A 16,062-nucleotide genomic window follows, 5' to 3' on the forward strand; every position below is an offset into this window, starting at 1 on the left:
AGAAAACAAAACGTATATATTGAATACTAGTATTGTTCAGTCAATTAATTAGATATGTCATACTCATTATTTCTGATGAAGAAATAAATACATAGTAAATGTTAATGGAAGCCTTTCCTCCTTATAAATGAAAAAAATGCAACTTTAACCTTACACTTACTTTTACCAAACAAAAACGAATCAGTCAAGTAAAAAAATGCATCTCATCGACTAATCAGCCATATATTCATCAATCATCAGTATACACCCATCTACTTGCCCACGAACCCAAACCAATGAAGAATGACTGCTAAAAGGAGCATAAATATGGCCAACAACATTCCAGATCTTCCCAGAAAAAAGTTCTTTGTCTTCTTTGCACCTTCTACACCGCGTTGAATCCTATCGGCCCATTTCATCTGTAGTCATATAATTATTCGGAATCAGTATTGAAAACACCAAGTCATTAGCAAGCATATTGATTACAAATGTCAGAGTGGTGGCATACAGGTTAACAGAAGACATATGAAAGAAACAAAGCGGGTTGAGTGAACAATTAACCATATTTGATACGTACCATGGTGTCCAAAGTATCGGGCGACAAAGACGACATGGCCTGCTGAGCTTTCTCTGCATCTTCGCGTGAAAGCTTGAACCCAAATTGCTCGCTCATGTTAGCCATCACGTCAGGGCTCATATTTTTCATCATTGATGTCATCATCTGCAAAATATAATCCGAAACAGAATTGAGAACACATTTTCTACAACAAAGAAAAGCAATGAAACAGAATAACACAAGTTGGGGATTTCATTCCATTCAATGGTCTAATTACTAAAGCTATATACCGGTTTTCCACAAAGCATACAAGTATGTCTTAATTTGAAAATGGGGCTATGAAAAATCAAATATAGGAGTATCAAATATGTATTGCAGATGCAAAACCAGACACACCAACCAAGGATAATGAAATTGGCCATACTAAAAACTGTATTACAAACAACCAAATTAAATTTAAACAGAAACATGGAATAATTGAAGCATAATCCAATCACATATCAATTTCATACATTTTTTCACAATATAAAAAAACCAATAGGATCTATCACATGTATACTTCTCTCCTGTGAATAAACAGAAGATTGAGATTAATGGCTGAGGAGAAAACAGAAAAGGCAAAAGGATGAAGCAGCAAACCTGTCGCATAGCTGGATCCTTCAATTGGTTTCTCATTTGCTCTTGTAGATCACCGCTGGAATTTAGGAAGTCTGGTCTTGGAAAACTTGAATTAAGATGTTGGGAGGAACTACTTTCACCAGCGTCACTGCCGTTTACTGACAGATTCTCTCGAGTTTTAGATTCATCTGATCTTACTCCATTGTTTGCAGTTGATGATGGTCGTTCCTGTCCTCTCATGCATGAAGCCATCTCAAACATCTTTTGGCGCTCTTCAGGTGGCATCTTATTCATCATATCAGTTGCCATTTTGAGCATGTCTGGTGTCATGTTTGGTGGAACTGAACCAGGGAAAACTGCTGATGATGACGATGCTGCTTCATTCCCCTTCAAAGATGAAGCCATCTCAAACATCTTTTGAAGGTCTTCAGGTGACGTTTTTGCCATCAGGTCAGTTGCAGTCTTGAGCATGTCAGGTGATAGATTTGATGGAGTTGCTCCAGGAGTAAAACTGCCACCATTTTTCTGTCCTTGGAAGGAGGAAGCCAATTGGAACATTTTATTGAGTTCTTCAGGAGACATCTTGCCGATGACATCAGTGGCAGTCTTTAACATATCAGGAGAAACACCTTCAACTTTTCCGCCATTCATAGCAGACAATGTCTCAGGATCAGTCCGAGAAATGAAGTTCTGGAAGGATCTACAGTACAATAACAAAAAGAAAAACTTTTAGCTAATTAAACTTGGGCATTACCATTAGCTAATACAAGGTCTGTTAATTACTTCAGCACATAAGCTGTAGGAAGAGAAGATTACAAACGAAAAATGGGATGTATAATTATATATCCAAACAATACAGATGCTGTTAAGCCACATTCATGAAAACATAAATTTGAACATACTGTCAGCAATGCAAACTTTTACAACTTGCACAAGAAAAAGGTAAAGGGATTGAGTGCAATGGAACCTGATAGATTCCGGGTCATCTTTTATAGCCTTAAAGTAGTCCTGATTAGAAGGCTGAGGCTCCACAACACTAGCAGATCGAGTAGATTTAGACTGACTGGTTTCTTGTTGTGATAAAATGGAAGATTTTGATGTCAAATTCTCGCAGTTATCAGATGATACTGTGGCTTCTTCAGTTATTTCTTCAATAACCACCCCTAGAAACAAATGAGAAATTGCATTTATATAAACATCATTCCAGGAATATCAGTCAAAAGACTCAAAACATGAAAACTGAAGCACAAGCAAGCATACCTCTTGAATGAGTCCTGCCTCCTCCTTTATTCAATCTTTCCTCAGCATCCCTACGTATATTTAATATCAAAGAACATCAGTCAATAAAATCAAAAGAACAGCCATAAAGGTGAGGAACCTGACCAAGGTACCGAATGAGGGGAAAACCAGCCTCAATGCAAGCTGGATAATACTATTAATCAACAAGAGAAACTTAGGGAACAGCCAGATACAGTACCTTAAGCTATCTGCAATAGTTTCATCCCCAAGAGATACTTCATGTGCTTTACTCAAGTCAGACACAGCTTCCTGAAATCATTCAATATGAATAACGATTAGAGAAGAAAACATCAATAGTGGAGAAGTAATCAAGCTTACAAACACAATACACATCAAAGAAATTTAAAAGAATTACTCACTCCTAGTTTTCCCAATTCCTTGTATGCTTGACCCCTTCGGTAGAGAGCTTTAGGGTTCATTGCATCATAAGCCAAAACCTGCAGTACAGAAAGTTATTGTACTAGCTACTGTTCATTGGTTATTCCAGGTCATCAATGCAGGTCACTATAGAATGAGAGTTTCTTCGAAAAAAAAGAAGAATATGTACATAATTTTTATCAGCAAAATACTTTTATCGCATATATGTTAAGCATTTTACGCCCTACCGCTAGAAATAATATTTACCCACTGTTTGGAACTTGCCAAAAGGTTAAATAATGATAGTAAGAATATATGGATTAACAAAGAAAATGAAAAAAGTTGAATCTATGCTTACCTCTGTACCTTCCCCAACACACTCTTCATACTGCTTGGTTTTCAAGTAACATGACATCATATTAAGAGAGCATGCTAAAAGGATATTCCTCGCCTTTGAAGTAGGAATATCTTTAAGATTATTCTTCGCCTATATCACCCAAAAACAATGAAGATTAAAAATTCCAGCTTCAAAAAGAAACTCATGTGCAACCAGAGACATAGATAACAGGCACAAAAACTGAACTTACACGCATATATTTCTCCAGTGCCAATGCGTACTTTCCCTGACTGTGAAGTTCATTTCCCTGAGATGAGATATAAAAAATAAGTGAGACAAAAACTCCAGAAAAAAAAATTAATTGAATTACTTCTAAAGTACTATTCACATCCTCCAATTTACTGTTATTCCACATATGTTTATTTAATCAAGTATAGGTGCATGTCACATTTAGGAGGCATTACAAATAAATCAGGGACAAATACATCTTCCCACTGTCAAAATTACCTGTTTTTTCAGCATCTCAGCTCCATTAATTTCATAAGACACTTGTGCATCCATACGAGCACGCATAGCAGCTAACTCTTCAGGTGAAGCATTTGCCATCTTCTCACTAATCTCGGCCATGTCCTCCGGACGAGCGTTTTTCAACTTCTCAGCAGCATGCTTGAAATCTTGGGTATTCAAATTTTGCATTCCTTCAGTTGCCATCCTCATTAAATCTGGATTGGACATCATCTGCGATAGAATCAAGTTAGCCTCCACCATAAGTCATTGGTAGAATTTAGCCAGAAAAAGGAGTACGTAAAATCCAGTCAACTTGTCTAAATTATGAGCACTGGACTGAAACAGCCGCATGCATCAAATGTGAAGGCCACAATTGATCCGAATTAGTAAACAAGTACACATCAAGTAAGCACAAAAGAAGAGCTGCAAATCCACCCTAACCTAAAAATAATCAAAAGAAAGAAAAACCCATTGAATTCCCCAAAAAAAGTTGACACAATCCGAAGATGAGATTCAGACCACCGACACAAAAAATCGAATAATTGGGACAAGTACCTGCTGCTGAATCCGAGCCAAATCAGCTGGTGACATCCGGCTCATCTGCTCCTGAGCCATCCTGATCAATTCGGGATCCATCATTCCGTTGAACATTCTTCCTAAAACCCTGGAACCAATATCGAGTAATCCGACCAAATAAATTACGCGGCGGAATGGAAAGAAATGAATTGAACTTTGAAGTCGTCGAATTGCGAGGAGATTTGATTAGGATCTTATGTTCAAAATTCAAGTACGAGTGGAATTTATAAAATGTTGATCGATTTGGGAATTTCAATCTGGGTATGAATAGATACAAAAGATTTCGAATAAATTAATTGGGAAAACAAAATAAAGTGGAAAAGTCGGAATTGGTAGGACGCCCACCACGCTAGAACAAAGATGCTTCTCTCCTTCTTCCAAATTCGAATCTATTTTTCATTTCAATTTCTTTATTTTAATAGTCGTCAATCAATTCATATTTTTGTTTTTACTCTTTTATTATGAGTAATTTTTTATTTAATTTTATTAATTCCTATTCGGTCATATACCGATCACTATCAATATATATATACTTTCAAAATAGTGGTGAGATTTTGAATTAATTTTATTCTGCGGATAACTATGGAGTAGTACTATTTAGATTTACCTAAGTTATTTGTGTTTTTGATTTGACAATTAAAACATTGCAAATAGGTACGGGATATTTCAATTGTTAATTGGATGTGAAGGTATTCAAAAATGCCCGCATTTGAAGCAATTTTATCTAAAATAATGGTGAAAATGTGCAAAAGCATCTGAAACTATCAAAATGTAAAATCTAAGGACCACAAATAATAATTTGCAAGTATAGATAGATGCGAACTTGTGTTAGTGAAAATATACAGCTTTAAAATGTTCGCTTAGAAAATTTGCATTTCGAGTAGAAAAATCACTAGTTTGTTTACTTGAGAATTAATAAGTTTCAATTTAAATTGATACAATCTGCGTATTAGGAAAAGTGGATAAATAAATTTTACAAAGTCTAAACTAGACAGTGCTGAAACCAATAATCAAGCTATGATATCAAACTATTCCACAAAGTATCCAATCTAATGGCAATGAACATACAACTTACGTCAGTTAACCTAATTATAACTCTAAGTAATCCTTGGCCAGCCATTAATTATTAATAACCATTTTAACTATTTGAGCTTTAAATCAGTGGATATGTCATCTTGCAATTTGCATTTAATGACCAATATACATCGTATAATAATAATATGATGATAGGAATAAGCACTTCGCTTGAGTCCGCACACATATTATAAAAGTACTAATATTAGAACATCATCATGTCACACATCCACTGACCCCCTTAGGTCTAACTTATTTGAATAATCAATTTTGCCATTAAATTTAGGGTTAATAGTGTTTAGTAAATTCTGATTTGTATCATCAACTTATTAGTTATTACGCCTTGTAGCGAATTTCCCTTGAGTTTAATTTTCAATTTTCGTGAAACCCGATAATGACTTGACCATTCTTCCTAAACCTGTAAACCAATGTCAACAAGGGCCAACTGAATTATCCATCTTAATTTTATGACAATACCATCTCCTTGTTCAACAAAGTTAGAAATTTCACTGATCAATGACATTTCCAGGCAAGCCAAATTCATATACATTGAAAAGGAAGTTCATTAACACAGATGTTGAAGCAAAGAGTTCAACTCTACAACTGATGTTTGTAAACTATCAAGAGCTGCCTCCACCTTATCCGACACTAAGCATGTGTCGCACGACATGGCTTCAACCAGCTCTGTCTTTCTTCGTGTTACTTCATCTTTTGCCATCTGCAAACCTTCTACTTCTCTTGCTTCTCTCAACAGCTCCTCGTGCGCGATTTTGATCTCTTCTTCTTTCAGTTCTGCTTCAAAAACACTCTGATGGTACTCGACTACTATGCTTTCGAGTTCATGTTTACCATTTTCTTTAACCTCCACAAGCATTTCTTTCTCCCGAAGAGAGTTTTGAAGTTTGAGGTTCATTTCATCAACAGCGAGCTTTTCTTTCTGCAATTCAGCTTCAAGCGTCTGTATTTCACTCTCCACCTTGGCCAGCTTGCTGTTCATAGCCTCGCATTCCTTCCTTACATCGCTCAGCTTTTCTCTGTTGAGTTTCATTTGATTTTGCAAATTTGTCTTCTCTTCCTCAGATTTGAGCAAAGCAGTGGCTTTGCCTGTCACTTGCCAATTTCTGTTAGAGAGGTCATTTGCTGGTTTCTCAACATTATCTATTGCAAAGAGAACTCTCTCACTTTCCAGTTTCTGATTTTCCTCATCCACTTTCTGTTTCAAGTTTTCTCTGATGCTTCTCAGTTCATTCTCAGTTTGCTTCATATGTGAAAGGGCGTTGGCTAGTTCCCGCCTGGATGTCTGAAGGCTGGCTAACTCCTCTTTTCTTCGACTAAGATGTTGTGTAGAAACCTCCAGTCTTGAACGTGCCATAGCCTCACGCTGTTCAAAGTAACTCAGTGAAGAAGAGAAGTTCGTCAAAGAGTGCTTCAAGGCCAGCAATTTCTTGTGAGCCAGTTCTTCTCTCTCATGCAGCTTTGATGAGAGTACTTGTAGGTGTTGACACTCCTGTTGTTTAGCCTGCTTACCGCATTCCAGTTTCCCAATTTGTGTTGCAAGAGTGTCAACTTCAATCATTGCTTTCTCAAATGAGCCAAAAGTTCTTACTGCTTCAGCAGAGTACAAAAGCTTTTCTCGTGATTCAGCAAGCTTCATACTTATCGACCTCAGATCTTCACACACATGCATTGGGAATGTATTAGGTAAGTTTTCCTGCATTTCCAAATCAGTTCCAGCAGTTGGATTCCCAGTGCTCATGCAATTTGATTCTTCAAATCCCAACATACAACTTTCTGCTTGTTCTTCAAGTTTTCTTGGCTCATCTGTTTCCATTTCGTCCTGCTCAATTGGTTCTGCATCATAATTCTTCCTAACTTCTTCATATGACACTGTATTTGCTTCATTTGAGTCGTGCAGTGGTGGGTCTATGAAACATAGGTTATGCTCATCCTGCACTTGCACTTCATATAAGCATGATTCTACATCAAGGTCCGCATATACATTATCTGCATTTAGCTCATTGGACTCCACTTCCTTTAGCTCGTGTACATTCTCAAGAAAACCTGAAGCTGAGCAAAAACTAAGACGTTGACCTTTATCAACTTCAACAAGCTTTTCTGGAAAGCTATCATCTCCTTCACCATCTGCATGCTTCACCTGACCAGTAGCAATTACTTTTTTCAGGTCATCTCTCTCTAGCATTGCATTCTCGTATAGACTCAAAAGCTTATCATTTTCTTCATGCATTTCTGTAAGTTGACATTTTAGCTTTTCAAACTCTGCCTCTATCTCCACTCCCCTGGTCTCGTCTACTTTAGCAGTGTTATCACTGTGATCTTCTGTGGTATCTTGCCAAGGGATTTCAGAACCATCAGAGCTCTTTGTAGGGTTTTCTGCAACTGCCTTTTCATACAGGTCAATCAGTTTATTGTTATCATCAATCAACACCTTGAGCTTCATCTTCAATTCATCATTTTCTTTGGACAAGAAAATTGCCATTTCATGTGCTTCTGCTTCTCTTTCGCTGGCTGCTCCAATGGCATCAACCATTGTTTTTAGTTCTATTTGATCACTTACACCCATATTCACGAGAACTCTAGTTTCTTGTTTCTGCGCCTCAGCTATGGCTTCTTTTGACAATTGCTCGGCCTTGAGCTCTTTAACCAACTCATCAACATTCCTGCCAAATTGTCCATATGTTAAAACGCATAACTATTCAGGTCCATTGCACAGGATGCCTATATTTGACCTTAAGAAATTCTAAGTTTTCAAAGATCTGAATCAGCAGAAGCCATGACCAAATCATTGAAAAAGTTGTTGGGTCTATTAAAAGGTGTCCTTACCTTTCTAACTTTTCTTTCTCACCAACAAGGAAGTCAATTTTTCGGTGAAGTCCGTCAATCTCTGATTGGTTTTGAATGGCCTGATAGAACAAAAAAATTAGTTGACAAGATTTAATTTAGGTAAACTAGTCATAAATAGGAAGGGGGTTGAGGAAGAAGATAGAGAAGACATATATAAACTATGCTACCTGCATGCGCAAGAACTCATTCTCTTCACTCATTGATGTGCGCCAAGGTGATGCTGATTCCTGCAAAAGAGAAAACTTACATAAGTAACAAAATCTCCTGACTAACTTTATTTGAATGCCGTTCAGAAAATTCTTAGAGCTGATCAACTATGTCTACGTGCACGCAATGTGACAGGTACATAAGTATATCAGAGAAACCTTCTTGCATTACCTTATTGGAAGTCAAAAAGTTATTAGCATTGGGAGTGCCCAATACTGAATCATTGATTTCATTCTGTTCCATCAATAAGAGCCATTGTTTAGCTTAAAAAGTAGCATATTTTAAAACTTATACTAAAAAACTCACGTAAAAGAAGATAAGCACCTGACTGTTAGTGCAGTCCGACTCATGCATAAGCTTCCAATCAAGAGCTTCTCGCAGCTGCATAAAGCACAAATTTATAAATTGATAATTGGTGATGTGAGCTAATTTCAGATCCTAGACAGCAGGAGGAGATGATAAAAAGCTGCAAGACATTACCTCTTTCTCTAGTACTGTAATCTGTTCATGAAGTCTTTCCCGTTCACCTTCCTCACAAAATGACTTTAGTCTGAATATACCAAATATTATACCAGATTTGATTAGCAAATAATTAGTAATAAAAGGATGCATATACCTAGAAAGAGAAAACACAAATACAAAGCAGCTACTTGAACTGAAGTAGTTATGACATGCCAACAATATATCCCTATCAAACATGAGAGACATAAGAAACAAACTGGAAACTCTTGCCTTCTGATCTCTTCTTTCAGTCGCAGATTCTCCATAGCAAATCTTGTTACCTCCTGGTTACGGTCTACCTGAGCATGCAAGACCTCTATTACCTTTAAATGCTCTTCTCTTTCTTTGAGTAAGTGAGTCTCAGCAGATATCTTTCCAGAAGCAACACATTCTAGTCTCTTTATTTGAGCTTCTCGAAATTTCAACCTCATCTTCAGACCTTGAACCTCATCTTCTCTTTGTTTGGCCTGATGACGCAAAATGGTCATAAACTCAAAAAGGATTAGGTACACCGTACACATTCCTCAAACTGATATCAGATATTAGATTTAGAAGGGGAGTTTCTTTTATTCCTTTGCATAATTTCAGGTAGCGCAGATGAAGTAAAAATGGATGCAGCAAAAATTTCCTTATTACACACATAAAATTTGTAACTGTAATTTTCATTTGTCATAGTTGACAACATGGTGCTCTTAAAGACTACCAAACCAACAAATTTATGCACAGCAATTTTCCACATTATTAGACTCAACCTTTCTAATCATTAGTGTTCTTATAAATATCCTACAGATGCTAAACAAAATTATTTATTTTGGACGTTATGAAAGAAATATATTAACATTTCCATTCACCTTGCTCCTCAATTGTGTTGTGTGAAATAATTGGATATGTCAATTATCATTTTAAAATCCATCACCACAATAGATTTTACTAGACAACATGTTTAAGAAAAATAACAGAGTCACAGACACAATTTGCTATTTAGTGAACAATAATATCAACAAAGAAACTTAGCATTTTGTGTTTATCATTTGGAACAGTACTAGAATTGACAGATATGATCATTGGGGTCGAGGAATAAACAAGCTGTACTTCATTCCTGTATGCTCAAATCTTCTTCACAAGTAAGCATTCAATTTTCTAACTATCAATACTTTCCCTAGCATTTGTTTAAGAGCTTCCTCGTGGCAAGAATTCAATCTACTCGTTAAGATCAAATTTATGGAGTACTCCATCCGTCCCCCATTAATTGGCATCAATTTCCTTTTTCGTCCGTCCCAAATTAATTGGCACCCTTACTTTTTTCTACTTTTGGTAATGGGCCCCACATTCTACTAATTCATTCCGCTAACATTTTATTATTAAATTAATATGTATAAAAGTAGGACCCACATTCAACTAACTATTTCCACCCACTTTCAACTGCATTTCTTAAAACTCGTGCCAAGTCAACCGGTGCCAATTAATGGGGGAAGGAGGGAGTATGATAAAATATGGAACTGAAAGTGTCAGATGGGAATTACCAGCCGCAGAGCTGCTTGATTTTCTTCAGCCAAGGACCGCAGCGCAGTGTCCTTGTCATTTTCCCTCTGAAGAGCTCCGACAAGAGCAACTTCATACTCCTTTTTCTGAAGCAATAAAGAGGAAATTAAGTTAGAAAGAGCAACCATGCAAAATTCTCATTCTCGTAGTGGAGACATTTAAACCTACATGTGACATCTTTTTCTGTGATACAATTGGACTGGAAAATCCTTGTTGCCCATCCCATTTAAAGGTTCCTGGAGATCCTGGAAATGTTATTGATAGAGCATCTCCATCCTGGCTTTCAGCTCCACCATTTACTAGGCCCCTCAAACGAGATACTTCTTTCTAAAATTTGCATATACCAAAATTACTAATAATGAAAATTGGAAATTACAGGGTATGCAAATACAAAATAGTCATTGCAGGAAATAGAACAAATACAATGGGATTAAACCTTTTATAGATTAATATGTAATAGAATCTACATATAGAGTTAGTTCAACTGTTTACAGCACTCAAATGATAGAGATTTCACGAAGAGAACTATTGGTTTGTCCGTGTGCATGTGTATGCCAGAGATAATGTGATAACGTTAATTAGTTATGAAATTTTGTTGTTACCTTGAGGTTCTGGTTTTCAATCCTAAGAGCCAGCACATCACCAGAAGCATCTTCATTAACAATAGCCTAGTGTGGTAACAAAATGGAGAATTAGCAAAAGCCAGTATAGTACTCATGTACTAGCAACACTGACACTAATAAAGAATATAACATTAACATCAATGAGCATAATAACAGTAATAAGCTTAAATGTATACAGCATTAGCAACATTCAAAGACAGCTTTTCATGATCCTCCATCAGTATAAGATTATGTGATTTTGATGAGGAAAGCTACTTACATGATTTTTTATAAATTTGGCACGTTGGGCAAACTTTAATGTGCTCAAAGTTTCTAGCGAGCAGCTGCAAGGGGACAGATTTATGTGAATTTGAATTTGTACAGTAACTTAAACGGAGTAGGAACTACTGGGAAAATGAAAATTATATATTTTGGAGAAAAGTAAGTATATCCATACACATTTTGCTTAATAGTTCAGATCAAGAAAATTTTACCTAGTCGAGGGACTAATGTTTGCAATGATTATTGTCTTTGCATTTCCCCCCAGAGAATCCTGCATAATATTAATTAAAAACAGAAATAAGGCTCATAAGTATCGTACCAAAAACAATCCAGTTACACATCGATCAGTGAGCATAACACATGGATTTTCTGATTATTTTCTCACACATACAAGAACAGCACTTATGCACTGTATATATTTAAACCCAAATATAGCTTCTTCATGATCTAAAATAGAATCATCAACCTGAAGCAAAAAGGTGAGCTTGGAATCCCTGTAAGGAACATGAGGTGTCCTCCCATTGGATATGCTCACGAGATTCATTATCACGAGTCTGCATATTAGATATACATCCATTCTCAGTTTGTAGCCCATAGGCAAAGCATAAAACTAAGATAGTTCAACATAGCACCAAAAGCAAACATACCCTAAAGTAGAAAGAGACTTGTTGATATTAGTAGCTTCCTTCAAACGTTCACCTTCTGCACCAGAGCTCTTTTGCCTGTAGTTGAAGCAAAGAATGTGAGATCAACATAGAGTTATTTCTGAAGCGGCATGATTGACCTCAGTCTATAAATTTCACCCTCTGTTTCTCCCACGTAGTTTCAGTTTACCTTTCAGATCCAGCTAAATCCACAAGATTAAGACGAGCAAACCGGTGATGAGTTACCCCCTCAGACTCCCACTGGAAGAAAGAATGTGTTAATAGTTCAATATAGAAGTTTGAGGTCACAATCGTACTATCCAAAAAAAAGTTTGACAAAAAGAAACAAAGAGTTATTTTTTCACCTTACTCTCTATGGCGCATGTGAATACACTATGAGAACGACTACTAGCATGGTTCATGTTTGTTGCAGCTACCTTTCTGTTGACTGAACCCTGAAAGTATAACATTGACAAATGAATAGTAAGAATTTTTAGAATTAGAATGGACATCATGTGCTAGGGTTCATCAGGTGACAAATCAATTTTAGTCTGCATACGAGACCTCCAAATCCTTCAATCTTATTATTTCATGATCATGATAGATTATCTAAACCAAACTCATGGTCTGGTTATACTATAAAATATGGAAGCAGTATATCAATGAAGGCAAATTCATTTGTCTCGTTCCAGTCATGCATATATGGCCATTTTGTTAATAATGTACTAACAATCTATATTGCTTCTGCATCTTTCAAGTAAATATAAACTGCATATAAAGGCCATTTTTGAAACATGAAAGAAATAGCAAGTCATGAATAAAGGAAATCATACCTGAATGAGTTGTTGGATAACATCACGAGCACTCGTGACTTCTACCTCAGTGACATTTTCTACATAGATACCTTTATTAGTGTCTTCTCTTATCTGCAAAAACCATGTAACGAGTTCAATCAGCTAAATCATTTATATTCGCAAGAAAAAAGGACCATAGAGCTCAGAGCCTATCCAATGCAGATTTTGGAAATTCAAGAGCATGAATCTGCAGGCTGCCCGGGAAGATTACAGTAAATTTCTGAGGGCTAGTCTCATAAATCCACATTTTCACATATCTTAACTCTTTAGTGATAAACTAAAGTATGTGGTTTAGAATGCGCTTAAATTTCTGACAGTTCTAAGAGGTTGAATTGTTACAAGCACAACTAGTATGGCCTAATTTATCAAATTCTTGGGACCACTGTAGGTGTACTGGTGTACATTCTTTATCCAACAAAAATGATAAGTCTCAGCAGGCACCTGTTTCTCAAAATGTGATACAAAGATAGAATAAGTAACAAGTACAATCCATATTTCATGTGAAGAATTGTGATTGATACCTGTAAATTAGAAGATGAGGGATCCAAAAGATCAAGAATCTGTTCGTTGTAGATTTCTATGAAAGAACATCTACAAGTAAATTTTATTTTTTCCTCCCTTCGAGCATCTTTATCCTGTGACATATAGAGTGACTAAAAGATGAATTTGACTGTGGCATGTTATATGACAGATACAGACAAGTAATAAGCTAGACCAATCAACATTAGCAATGAAAGGCAAGAGCTTGCAAAATGAACCGAGTTGGGCAACTTTAAGACAATGTTGTGGGCTCCCTCAAGTAGAATCTAACCATAAAAATATTATTGAATTTTTTGGCTCCACTGGCTGATTTCTCGTAGATAAATTTCAATCCGAAAAAGTAGATAATTTTATAGAAAATACAGTAATGGCGTTAGTTCTACTTCTTTTTTTTCAACATAAATATTATGATCATAGGATAACCATACCTTTTGAATTCTGGAGAACAAGTACTCAAAAACTCTCGGTGTCATCCCACAGTTAACACTGTGTCTCCTAGTACCTCCCTCGATGTCTCCCAGCATTGTATGAGTTTTGCCACTTCCAGTCTATATCATCAAAAGTGAATGGGAAAATAAGGAAAGTTACCTAGTATACGACCATACGCATTTCCAAAATTATAGAACATTAAGAATGGCAGCAATTAATGTAGAGATTTATATGCTTCTCCAAAGCCTACATAAAAGTGCCAAATTGTACCAAAGGCAAATAATATTAGAATGCTAAAAGACACGGTAAAACTTACTTGTCCATAAGCAAACATGCAGCTGTTATATCCTAGCATGCAATTTTCCACCATTGGAATCCCAGCAACTTTAAACAGCATTTCCTGTTTAAGGAACGATAACATGAAATACGAGATAAATAAAACCTTATTTATGAAAATCAAATACGCAACAGTGCAAAATACCTGGCTAACACTTTCATCTGCAACAATGTCAAATGTAAATCGGGATTCTGGATGTCCCGTCCATGTAATTGTCTGGGAGCTATCCTGCCTAACACATCTGTTAGAGCCTTGAACAGATATCTCAGAGCTGCTCAAAGGCCGCAACCGAATAATAACCTGCAAATCACCAAATTGATAGTCACTGCACCTTTTATCATTGTCAAATTTACGTAGACTTCCAAGAGACTTATGCCTGAAATTTTCATAAATCGCGCATCACAGTAATCGAATTAAGAGCAAGTAACCTATTCAGCTCAATGCTATAGTGTAATCCGAAAGCCTAACCTAATTGATAGAAATTAAGAGAAATGTACCTGAACATTGTGGTCCTTCCAAAAGTTAGGGTCGAGACCGAACTCGAAACTGCGTGCAGTAGCGGGGGCGGCCGAGGTGGTTTCTCCATCGTCGGATACATTATTATCTCTGTGAGCTGATCTGAGAGTCAGATCTGGAGTGTTGGCGGAGTTCTTCATGACGGGGGTTGCCGAGTCGGCCAATTCGGGGTGGTGAATTTGGCCATAACCAAAGCGCGACCTAAAAGCGGACATAGCGGATTCGGTGTTGGAGGAGAACAGCGGCATTTTGGGGGCTCCAGCGGATGTGATGAAGAGAAATGAGTTTGATGAGATAGAGAGAGTGAATAAGAGAGAGAGGCGAAGTGGAGACCGTTGAAGAGTTTGAAATATTTTGAATTTGAGAGCGTGGAGCCAATGTAGAAGATTGCAGGATAGGAATATCAGATTTTCATTTATTTATATAAGTGTTAATTACAATTTACAACTAATAAACCGACCTTTTACGAATTTCTTGAGAGGTATGACAACTTTTATGAAGTACGTATCGATTTTAAAATTATTACCGAATCAAATTTTCAAAATTTTGAAATTTTTAAATGTTGATCAACTAATACCTGTCAAGCTTCCATAAAGAGAACGATCTCTACACATATAAAAGACTCCAATTTTTCTCCTATTCCTTTTTCAAATATTATGGTCTATTCATAACGCAAATCGCAGTCGTCAGCTATTGAAGTCTTATTGCAACTCGAGAATTGAGGTGATCGCTGTCATTTTAGCCGCAACCTATGTTGAACGTCATGTTGTGCGCACAATCACAAAAGTTTTTTATATTTTTATACTTTTAATATTAATACATTTTTATCTTTATAACTCATTTCATCATCCATTATTTCCTTCTTGTTCCATATCATCTTTCTATTTTTCCATAGTTTTTGGAAATAGATAACAAACTTGTTGGTCCATCAATGCACTTTATGACTTTGGCGGCTCAAAATGTTTTCTTCACGTATTATGTTGGAATGAGATGAGATCAGAATAATGCAACAACGTGGCACCACAACTAAGGTATCAACCGATGCTCCCGAATATGGGGACCCCGGATACACATGGTTCCGGAATCAACCACCAGGGTGCAACCGCTACTCCCCTGGACGAATGCACATAGTGAAGACAACAGGGTTTAGGTCTTCTTCTAGGCTGAGTTTGTTTGAGATTAAATCTCTTTTATTACATTTTCAAATTATATTTCTAATGAACTTCACAAATAAATAAAGAAAAAATGCGGTTAATTAAAGTCAAACTCGAACCAGTTCAATAATCTTCCGTAGAGATGCGAAACTAAAAATGCTTTACATCTTTGAAGACACAAAATGAAAACGCGTTTTTGAGGGCATGCACATAGGCGTTTGGTGATTTATATCAGCAACATAAGTCACCTATCTAATCATATATTTCATTCATCATACTCAAAGTGACA

At 36.5% G+C, this 16,062-nt stretch overlaps 2 protein-coding genes across 2 annotated transcripts; both read right to left on the reverse strand.

Annotated features, from left to right (window-relative positions):
• Window positions 1–44: 44 nt before the first annotated feature.
• Window positions 45–4,596, reverse strand: LOC121744770 (outer envelope protein 61-like). The gene is made up of 11 exons (XM_042138404.1): window positions 4,209–4,596; window positions 3,654–3,884; window positions 3,397–3,453; window positions 3,168–3,296; window positions 2,812–2,889; window positions 2,631–2,701; window positions 2,414–2,463; window positions 2,121–2,316; window positions 1,175–1,853; window positions 557–700; window positions 45–398 (listed from the first exon to the last, which is right to left on the reverse strand). The coding sequence occupies exons 1-11, from the start codon at window positions 4,302–4,304 to the stop codon at window positions 252–254; spliced, it is 1,878 nt and encodes a 625-aa protein (XP_041994338.1). The 5' UTR covers window positions 4,305–4,596; the 3' UTR covers window positions 45–251.
• A 1,197-nt stretch (window positions 4,597–5,793) lies between these two features.
• On the reverse strand, window positions 5,794–14,984 carry LOC121743009 (kinesin-like protein KIN-12E). Its single transcript, XM_042136181.1, has 22 exons — window positions 14,601–14,984; window positions 14,248–14,403; window positions 14,083–14,166; window positions 13,766–13,885; window positions 13,319–13,432; window positions 12,777–12,869; window positions 12,309–12,398; window positions 12,134–12,204; window positions 11,947–12,021; window positions 11,766–11,853; window positions 11,512–11,570; window positions 11,298–11,361; window positions 11,018–11,083; window positions 10,584–10,742; window positions 10,397–10,501; window positions 9,105–9,340; window positions 8,853–8,922; window positions 8,697–8,753; window positions 8,544–8,606; window positions 8,333–8,392; window positions 8,145–8,224; window positions 5,794–7,981 (listed from the first exon to the last, which is right to left on the reverse strand). The coding sequence occupies exons 1-22, from the start codon at window positions 14,865–14,867 to the stop codon at window positions 5,869–5,871; spliced, it is 4,290 nt and encodes a 1,429-aa protein (XP_041992115.1). The 5' UTR covers window positions 14,868–14,984; the 3' UTR covers window positions 5,794–5,868.
• Between the last annotated feature and the right edge of the window lie 1,078 nt (window positions 14,985–16,062).

The sequence above is a fragment of the Salvia splendens genome, chromosome 8 (assembly GCF_004379255.2).
Source record: "Salvia splendens isolate huo1 chromosome 8, SspV2, whole genome shotgun sequence".
Taxonomy (NCBI): Eukaryota; Viridiplantae; Streptophyta; class Magnoliopsida; order Lamiales; family Lamiaceae; genus Salvia; species Salvia splendens.